We start from the raw sequence: 9,898 nt of genomic DNA, 5'->3' as shown, positions 1-9,898 counted from the left end.
GAGGGAATTCCTTCTTGTAGTGTTCTAAAAAGTTTAAGTGCTCGAAGAAATTCTCACGAGTTCTAAATTTAAATGATAAAATACTGCAAAGTAATAGAAAACATATTTTTCATATTAAGCAGTATATAAATAAAAATGTTTACTTCACTGTAGACTGTGCTTGTAAAAATTATATGCACTAATCATGACATGCATTTGTTTAAAAAAATGCTGTAACTTCTCTTAAATGCTATCAACATAATTCTTGGACATTTAGGAAATTTTGAATGTAATAAGTTAAAATATAAAAATGATCAAGAACGATTATCACATTAGAGATATTCCTAATTAAATGAATCTTAAAATATTATATCGTATTCATAAAATAGGATTACAACACATAAATCCAAATTATTATTGAGGCAAATGATTATATTAAAATAAAAATCTAGTTCATTACTTACATAATCTCACTATATTTTATTATACACAAGTACGCGCACATGATTAATAATTACTTTAAATTTTAATCGCTTAAGCGTTTCTATCATCGCAGATTTCACAGAAATTTAAAAATGCGACCAACTATGTATATAAATAAAAGGAAATAAAAGATTCGTAATTCTAGGAAAATTATATGATCAGTCTAATGGTTTTGTAAGCATAACGCAGTTGCTTTCAAATATGACAAAGGATACCCAATTTCCCTTTAATTGTATTTAATCTTATAGAATATAATTTCAAAAGTATATTTCTTTTTTCAAAACATATTCCATTTTTAATTTCTACTCTGTAAAGACGGTGACAAATTTACTTCCAGTGGACTATGTATTTTCGGCTTTGCTTTTTCATTTTCCGAAGACACTGTCTCTAAAGTTCGATCCATGCGCTGTTCAGATATTGATGGCGTTGAAGGTGTATATCTTCTAGATATTTTCCCCTCAATGTGATAACCAATGAAACCGACTACTAAGGCAACCGGAAATGTTAATATTGGAATGTAGCGTCTAATTACTCCCGCTACAAGGGGCCACATGATCTAAAAAATAAGTTATTAAATCAAGAAATGTGTAGTTTTAAATTTCGATTCAGGGTCGATACGGATACGTGTGATAACAATGTTAGTGTGAAAGAGAAAATTTGTAATAAAAAATAAATTAGTTATTAATTTTTATTACAACATAATGGCTGTAATTATTTATTGTTTTAATCCAATGTCTATTCTTACCTTTTATTAGATTTTTCTTTAGAAATTAAGGAAAATTTCATATTTTCCGTGAATATTCGGTTTCTTTATTTAATAATTTAATTATTTTTAATGATTAATTACGAAAGGGTAATTAAACATCAGACTAAGGGGTAAGTGCGATATTTGTTTTTCGTTTTCATTGTGAAATACGAAAATCTGACATTTATAGTTCCAGATTAGTTGGAGAGGTTAATGAAACTCACTTTTTTAATAAATAAGAAAGGAAAATAACATTTTTTAAATTAATGAAATCCAATTCTTGTTTTGCCATTAATAATTCTGTAAATGATAAAAAAATGGAAAAAAATGTACATAATAATACATGTGTCATACTTACCCATAATTATGGAAATCTGTAATCATCGACACATTACCAAAGAAAACCAAAAATATTTTAAACTAGAATCTTCTCAAATATTTGAAATATCACTAATCAAAGTCTAACTTTATAATGTATCACAATTATACCCATGTCGAATCTAACTTTTAATGAAAATCGTCTTGATAAAGATTATTTACCTGTTAAATGATCACCAATGGTTATTTTAAGCTGCATGCAGATACAAAAAATCACTCGATACACTGAATTAGAATGTATAAAATAATTGAATGAATCTAAACAAACAACCTATAAGTATAATACAGTATATAATGGTAGATATTATATAGATAATAACGCACGAATTTACAAACCATAACATTGAATATTATATATTTTTCCACAACCATTGTTATTTAAACTATATGATAGAAGATCTTTCGATATATTCTGTATGAAAATGAGTAATTTGAAGGCATGCTTTGAAAGTAAGGTTATGTTGATGAAATAAACACAAATTTGGTATAAAATATTAAATCACTTACTGCTATAAGATTAGAAACACTTTAAATAAAGTTTACTATTTTTATATACAAATTGTGTGTCCTTTTAAAGTATGCTGCTCTAAATTGTGCTAAAATTACGTTTGTTGTCCTTACGGCGAATGGCGTTTGGTGCAACACTGACAAACTTTTAACTACATTCAATAGATATGCCTGCAGACAAAATTTGAAAAACTTAACATTATTTTACGAACAATTTCCAGTAAATCTAGTATAAAAGTGATTTCTTTACGCCTATAAAAGCTCATCTCTGATAAAACATAAAATTTATTTACCAACAACTTAATTATTTTTGCAAAGAGCCTTTTACAAAATGCATTCAAAAAAGTCTTTACGCCATCTAGCTCTACAGAGCTTAACTCAAGAGAGCAATTTTGGAAGGTTGGCAGCACGTAGTGCTTGAGATGTTAAAAATTTGACATATATTTCCTTCTCTCGTAATTTTGCTTTAATTTTACTAATATGTAAAATAGATTTACGCTTAGGCATAAACTTGAAAGTAATTTGGACAATTTTAAAAAATATGCGATAAACGGAGGTGATTTATTTTGTGGTTTTCTTTGCTCTACATTAGATTTTGTGACTTATGATTTGTGTGTTTTAAGAGGTTATGTTAATTTGTTTAACAAGTGCTGAGTCTCAGTTTTCGCAACGCAATTTTAGACATTTAATCAACAATGTCGGTGTTAGGGCGACCGTTTATATCACGTTTTTGTGTCACGTGTATTAAAAAGTCAATGCCTTCGGTTGCCACGGCCAGATTCAGCGGAAAACTGGCTCACAATAATAAGGATGTCGAAGATTCTTTGACGGCCATTCCGGAGCCAATACCGGGTATGATACAATCTGCAGTTCTTAAAAAATATAGTGCTCCTCTTGTTATTGAAAATATACCAGCCCCTAAGAATCTTAAACCTAATGAGGTAAGTTTATAATTTAAACTGAAATCTAAAGACCTATTTTGTATCCTCCGTTTTTATTTTTTACATTACTGTTTTTCCGTGCACTCATCAAATTTCTCGCTAACATTCTTCACTTCTAAATATTAAGTTTTCTGAAAATTAAACTGTTGTATTGAATATAACATATCTGTACTTTGCTCCTCTAAATATTAGAAAGAATATAATTGTTTAAAATTCCATATTATTACAGAAAATCGATTTATAAGAAAAGTGCGGAATATTGTACTTCTGAATTATGTGATTCTTGGAAATGATAAAATTTTTTATAAATTGTTTTGAAAAATACATAATTTTCTTAATGCAGAATTACATTAACCGAAGTAAAAAATGTATATGCTTAAATTAAATTGTATAATACTGTATTTTATTATATTCTTTATTATACTAAAGGTATTTTTTAATTGTATTCTCGATCTCTTTAAACTTTTAGAACCTATTTATGAATCCATGTGCATACTTAGTTTTCTAGAGAATTAAAAATAATCTATTTGTTTCTGCAAACACATAGTAAGAATCAAAACATTTTAAGCATGTAAAATGTACATAGTTCAGACTGCCTTTAGTATTCGAAATTAAAAATTTGTATTTTATATTTCGCAAATTTAAAAAGTGATTTAGACAACTTTCACTCTGCGGTTCTGGCTTAAAGGTGTAACCCGTTATAGGGCACATGTGTTATTTACGTTTCTAAGCTCTGGAGAGTATAAATCACGAACGTCGATATACAACAATATATTTCATATAGATATTTTTAAATCTAATATTTTGGAATCATTGCATTTTTTAAATAATGTTTCACATAGTAATCTTTCACTTTATGTACAAACTGTCATGTTTTTTACAAAATTCTAAAGTTAAATCAGCTTTGTGCTTTATCAATAAAATTTCAAATGCAAAAATAATCAATGTATTGAAAGATATATTATTTATAAGTTATGTAACTTTTTTTCTTTAATTTTAACAACATCACCTACAGTCAAATGAAGAAATTCTTTCGGGGAAATAAATGATTTAATAGAGTTGTGTTTATTGATTTTGCATAATTTAAACTTACAATTTTATGATTAATTATGAAAGATTTTGTCTAGCTATTAAAGTCACTACAAGTTACGAAATTTGCATAGGTACTTATCGACGTAAATTATTGTGCCTGTAACGGTCCAGACGTACTTCTCAGTGAAAACTCGTACAAGTCTGAACTCAACCCACCTCTTGTTCTTGGATTCGAACTAGCTGGAAAGCTTATTCAAGTCGGACCAGAGGCTGAGAAAACTGGCTACAAAGTCGGTGACAAAGTGGTTGCTTTAAATAAAGAACGCTTTAGTGGTTTTGCCGAGCAATGTGTAGTCGAAGTCGGCGTGAGTTTCTTGATATAAAATACCCACACAAATACAACCTCAAGTAGAACTCGAAAAAGATGAATTACTAACACGCTTCGTATTTCATGCCATTCCAGGATATTTGGAAATTACCATCTTCGGTGAAATCGATAGACGCTGTTACTCTACTCGCAAATTACATGACTGCTTTAATAGGGTTCGAAAATTGTGGAGCCCTGGAAGAACATGATACAACTTTGATTAATGTTGGATTAAGAGGCGCTGGTCTTGCTGCAGTCGATGTTGCTACAAATGTTTATAGAGCCAAGGTTTTGATCTCAAAATCACTGACGTTATATTTCTAATATTACGAACATTTTATTCATTCCATTTTCTTTCAGGCGATTGCAATTTGTGCTAGTGAAGAAACAGCGACTATGGTTAGAGAAGAAAAAGGAGCTTTCGCTGCATTTAAGTACAGCGAGAAAAAATTGATTAAGCAGATTGAAGAGATCGCTGGTGAATTAGATATCAAAGGCATCTTTGAGGGGGACGATGGTGAACGTTTCAAAAAAATGTTAAACTGGTGAGTTTGCTTTTGTTTCTTATTTAATTAAAATTTTCAGCACGAATAATTCTCAAGTATGAAAAAATGCGGCCAAAATGTAATTTTTAATTATCTTTGTAGCTTTACCAATATTTATCAAACCAAAACACTATCAAAAGATATGTTGAGAGATGATAATTTTGCAACTGTAGTCCAGTACTTATCACGCGAAGGTGAGCTTTAACGTTTGATTGTGTTTAATTTATTATTGCTAATATAATGAATACAAGCACTCAATTGCAAGTTTCGTTGAAAGGAAAGGTAGTCATTGCTGGTATTGCCGAAACGAAAGACGAATCGCAGGCTGATAATAAGGAGAGTGGTTTCAGCGTCACGGGAATCAACCTTCGAGAGTATAGGAAGAATAACCGTGAATTATATCGGTAAGATGCATGGTCTGTAATTTTGTATACCCTGTAACGCCTTTTTATTCTTAGGTACTATTATATTCTGCATTATATTGTTTATTAGCCAAGCTGGCGAGGACGCCCTATCATACTTCGAAGAGGGACTTATCAAGCCATCATGCTCGTTAATAGCTGGTCTTTACAAAATTAATGACGCGATGAAGGCAGTTATTGATAAGAAATCTTGTGGAAAGGTAAACTATTTTTTGTTTGGCCAGAAAATGATTTTAGGATAACGAACAACTGCTTTAATCAATTCTCGAAGTTAATGATCCGGATAATTCTAATTAATTTATTGTTTATTTATTTTTTTTTTTGAGTAAATCAATCAATTAGCCAAGAAATATTAAAATATGAAGATTGAAACGAGTTTGGAAATTTAAAAAATGAAAAACGAATTTTGCAGGTTGTGATTGACCTGAAAGACAAAGATGCCAAACTCGTTACCAAAACATGAGATCAGCATTGACGATCTATTCACTTCCACAGTGTAATTGTGGCTACCGACGATCTGGTAGGAAATGAGATCTAAACCAGAGAAAGAAGAGAAAAAATGTTATTAGGTTTAAGAAAAGACAACTCAAATTATAATACAATTTTTGTATAAATAAAATACGATTATAAAACATAAGATTCGGTCAATAATGAAACCAGTCATTTCCTTCCACAAGACTGAGTTTTTGACATATTTTTTTACATTTGCTCTGGGTTGAAAAAAGTATCTATAAACCATTATATTTTGAGATTATTTGTTGGCGGGAGTCGGGATTTGTGTTTGATACATAAATTGAAAGAATGACGTTGAGCGTACGAAATTGTTCTCAGGTAGCCGTTCGCATTAACTTCGCCTCGGTCATTATCGATTGCCCAATGGCCTTTTATCGAAACTAGAGCGTCTGTTGCGAACTGCCGGCGAACTTCGCGGATTGGCCAAAGTAAAAGTCTTTGCCAACTGCCTACCAACAAATGGTCGCGTATAACCGGTGATTATGTCGTTCGCAAAACAAATGATAACAAAGCATTAGCAAGAAGAACGTAGACTGTTAGCAGTCGCCCTGAGCCACTGAATTGATTTTAAGTCGTTTAGTCAACTTGAATTTTCATAAATGCTTTCGCTTCGTAACTTCAACATATTTGTTTGATTTAATGTAGCCTTATTTTACAAGCGCTTTTCAAAATATGATTAAAATTTAATTTAATTAATCTTTTGAAATTTTTCTCCGTGTACGTAATATAAGTCTCTAATCCTAAGTACTCCTTAAAAAATATAGGAAATTTAGTGTTAGTATAGGCATATTATAATTTTTATATAATGGATTACTTATAATTTTTTCACCTTTACAGGAAATTATTACACAAATTAATATGTGATAATAATTACAGAAAGATTAGTCTAGGAATACATAATATTAAACGAATTATTGCAGAAAGTAGGAAAACTGTAAATAAATCCTTTATTTTGAACCACTCATATAAAAGAAACATGTATAAATTGTTGTACTTGTGAGAATTATTTACATTTTTAAAAGCATTATTTAAAAAGTTTATAATAAGACATAAATACCATTACAGGGATTACAGTCTTTCCCCTGCATTTCCTATTTTTGTCTTACAAATTCTCCTTGTTTACTCTTTGGTACAAATTTAATCATTTTGATTGAAAATTCAACTTCCTTCATAAAAATAAAGCTTATTATTCAAAAATAATCTTTTTGTTTGGACATTAAAATTTATTTTAAAGCTTTTTTTTTTGGTGAATATTTTTTTGTTGGTTGAAAGTTGAACTATTTATACTATTATTTAAATTAATTTTATTAGTTGAAAAATCCCCTCTGGTTCAAAATTTTCTATTTTGTTAAAAATTTGTTCTCTTCCTTTCGAAAAGTATATATTTTTAACCTAAAAATTAACTTTTGTATTATTGGTTGAAAAAAACCAACATCCATCCACACCTTATCTCTAATTGTAACACCGCTCGCTCTTATAGTCTTGCCTTTCTCGCTTCGCCTCGCCTCGCAGGCATGTCCCTACTTACTCGTTTTGCCTCGCATTCCCAACTTCTGCCTTCCAGGCTAATACCTAATACTTTTCTCCTGTTTACAATATTTAAAATTTTCTTACACCTACTTCCTCCTATTTACAATCTTTCCTTCTCCTTTCCTCCTTCCTTCTCTTCTTCTGCATCTTACTCAACAACCCCTTCCCCTATGCTAATGCCCTTCGCCCCCCTTCATGCAAGAATACCTCTATAATTATCCCACTCCTTTATACCTCCTTACATTACTCCAATCAGTGCTTCACTTTTGCATCTCCTTTCCACACAATTCACACATCTTCTTCTCTCTAGAAAGCCACAACCTATTAAAACCTGACACGCATCCGCACCTCATACTCGCTATAAGCTCCTGACTTCTTCTCTCTCCTTTCTCACACAGATATTGCGCTTTCTCCCTTGGCATAATACACCCACAGTTCCAGTTACACCTTGACTCTCTTATGGTCTCCTATCTGTCTTCTCTCTCTCCATGCCGTTTTTCTTAACAATCTCATATACCTTCTCTCCTCGTTCATCCTTTTCACTTCATCCATCTGCAATCCATTCGTTCTAAAACACCTTTCCCTTTTAACCTTCATCTTCCCATCCCCTCTCCTGTTATTCTTCTCCAACCAAAACCTTCTAACCTGAGCTTACTTGCACCCTCTTCTAAAAATTTCTCCTCATATTTACACGCTCGACTTCCCATTATAATACCTAAACTTGTTCTCCCTGTCTCTCTCCTGACAATCCATAAAATAAGACACTCATTATTATCGACTAAAAAAATTTCATTTTCCTTCCAAAATCATCTGCGAACAACTTCTTTCCCAACCCCACACCTGCCTCATCACTACATTTGCCCTTCTCTCACTCTCTCTTTTATATGACCATCCACTCGCCCATTCGTACGAAACAGGAAGCCCAGGTACATAAACTCTTTCATCTCCTACACCATCTTTCCCTTCCACTTCCCTCTCTTATGCCTTCCACCTCCTTTCCTGAACACTGTAACCTTTGACTTTTCCGCATTAGGCTCCAGCATATTCTTATCAAGGTATCTTCTCAACCTCTTCATTATCTCTTTTAAGGCCTCCTCGCTTTTTGCTAGCAGCACCATATCATCTGCATATGTGAGTGAACATACCCTAACCCACCCTATCCTAACTCCTACTACCACTTCTGTCGCTAGCTTACTTTCCATATCCGCTATTAATTAATCTTAAGTCTCTTCATATACGTCCCTTAGCCTCTCGATCAGGCCTCTCTCCATATCCACCGAAGGAAATGCTCCTTTAAGATCCAGATAAAACGCGTACATTTTTGAACTCTTTTTCGCTAGTTCTCTACCCCCACGTGCCTTTATGAACGTAAATATTGTCGGTAGTGCTCCCACTCGCCCTAAAGCCTGCCTGCGTCTCCGGCAATATTCATTTCCCCTCAACATCCTTCTACAGCCACTCAGCCAACACCATCGCGTATACTTTGTACGCCGTATTCATTAGCGTAATCCATCTGTAATTATCCTGCCTATTACTATTTCCTTTCTTATACAGTGGCACTATTAGGCCCTTTCTCCACCCTCCTGGGAATCTTTCATCTCTCCATACTTTCTTCGCTACCTCCTTCAGCCTCTTCCTAAACTTTTGTGAACTAAACAGCCACGCTCCGTTCTCTATCTCGTCCAGCCCTGCTGGCTTTGGCCTTTCTTAACTTCCCTTTCTGTGTCTCTATCTCCTCTCCATTCAACCTCTCCATCTCTACTGTCTTTACATTTCTTAACTTATCTTCCAGATATGTCTTCTTGTCCTGTTCTTTATTCTTACACAAAAATCTGAAATTCTTTCTCATTTCTACGTACTCCTCACTTTTCGCAGTTCCCTATTTCCACTTTTTGCACTTCCTACTTACCTTCCTTTCCATATTTCTATATTCCCTATCCCATCACGGTGTTACCATTCCTTTCCTCTTCTTCTTGAATATCTTCTTTTGCACACACCCTTTAATTTTCTCTTCCAAATCCTCCCATATTTCTTCTACCGATTTCACTTCAAAGGGTACCTTCTATAACTGCTCCTGATACTACTCTATCGCCTCCCTTGTCCAGATCAACCTCTCCCCCAACGATACTTCTTCTCGACCGTGCCTTCCACCATTCTACCCCCCCCCCTTATCAAAAACCCTAATGGCGGATGGTCTGATTCTATCCTTCCTTCCACTGCGGATCTCTCCGTCTCCTCTCACTCTAGCATATTCATGACTACATAGTCTCATCACCGATACCTCTACCTTGCTTATATATTTATACTCTTCCTCTTCATCCCCTATTATCATACCATTCGTCAAAGCCCAGCCTCTATCCGTCATCCAGTCTCTTAAAAGCTCCCCTTCCTTATTTATTATCTTATCCTTCGATTTTCTTTTGAAGCACAACCCTTTCCTGTCAATTCTCCATTCC

At 33.0% G+C, this 9,898-nt stretch overlaps 2 protein-coding genes across 2 annotated transcripts; one reads left to right on the top strand and one right to left on the bottom strand.

Moving 5' to 3' along the window:
- Positions 1 to 435: 435 nt before the first annotated feature.
- Positions 436 to 2,441, bottom strand: LOC117169224 (small integral membrane protein 12). Its single transcript, XM_033355483.1, has 3 exons — positions 2,386 to 2,441; positions 2,093 to 2,263; positions 436 to 1,018 (listed from the first exon to the last, which is right to left on the bottom strand). The coding sequence occupies exon 3, from the start codon at positions 1,013 to 1,015 to the stop codon at positions 758 to 760; it is 258 nt and encodes an 85-aa protein (XP_033211374.1). The 5' UTR covers positions 1,016 to 1,018; positions 2,093 to 2,263; positions 2,386 to 2,441; the 3' UTR covers positions 436 to 757.
- Positions 2,442 to 2,510: 69 nt separating this feature from the next.
- LOC117169068 (quinone oxidoreductase-like protein 2) lies at positions 2,511 to 6,036 on the top strand. Its single transcript, XM_033355179.1, has 8 exons — positions 2,511 to 3,033; positions 4,197 to 4,430; positions 4,529 to 4,720; positions 4,793 to 4,977; positions 5,080 to 5,171; positions 5,255 to 5,381; positions 5,470 to 5,599; positions 5,812 to 6,036. The coding sequence occupies exons 1-8, from the start codon at positions 2,788 to 2,790 to the stop codon at positions 5,860 to 5,862; spliced, it is 1,257 nt and encodes a 418-aa protein (XP_033211070.1). The 5' UTR covers positions 2,511 to 2,787; the 3' UTR covers positions 5,863 to 6,036.
- Positions 6,037 to 9,898: the final 3,862 nt, after the last annotated feature.

The sequence above is a fragment of the Belonocnema kinseyi genome, chromosome 3 (genome assembly GCF_010883055.1).
Source record: "Belonocnema kinseyi isolate 2016_QV_RU_SX_M_011 chromosome 3, B_treatae_v1, whole genome shotgun sequence".
NCBI lineage: Eukaryota > Metazoa > Arthropoda > Insecta > Hymenoptera > Cynipidae > Belonocnema > Belonocnema kinseyi.
Note: the sequence above shows the minus strand (reverse complement) of the source record. Positions and strands in the feature narration are given on the sequence as shown.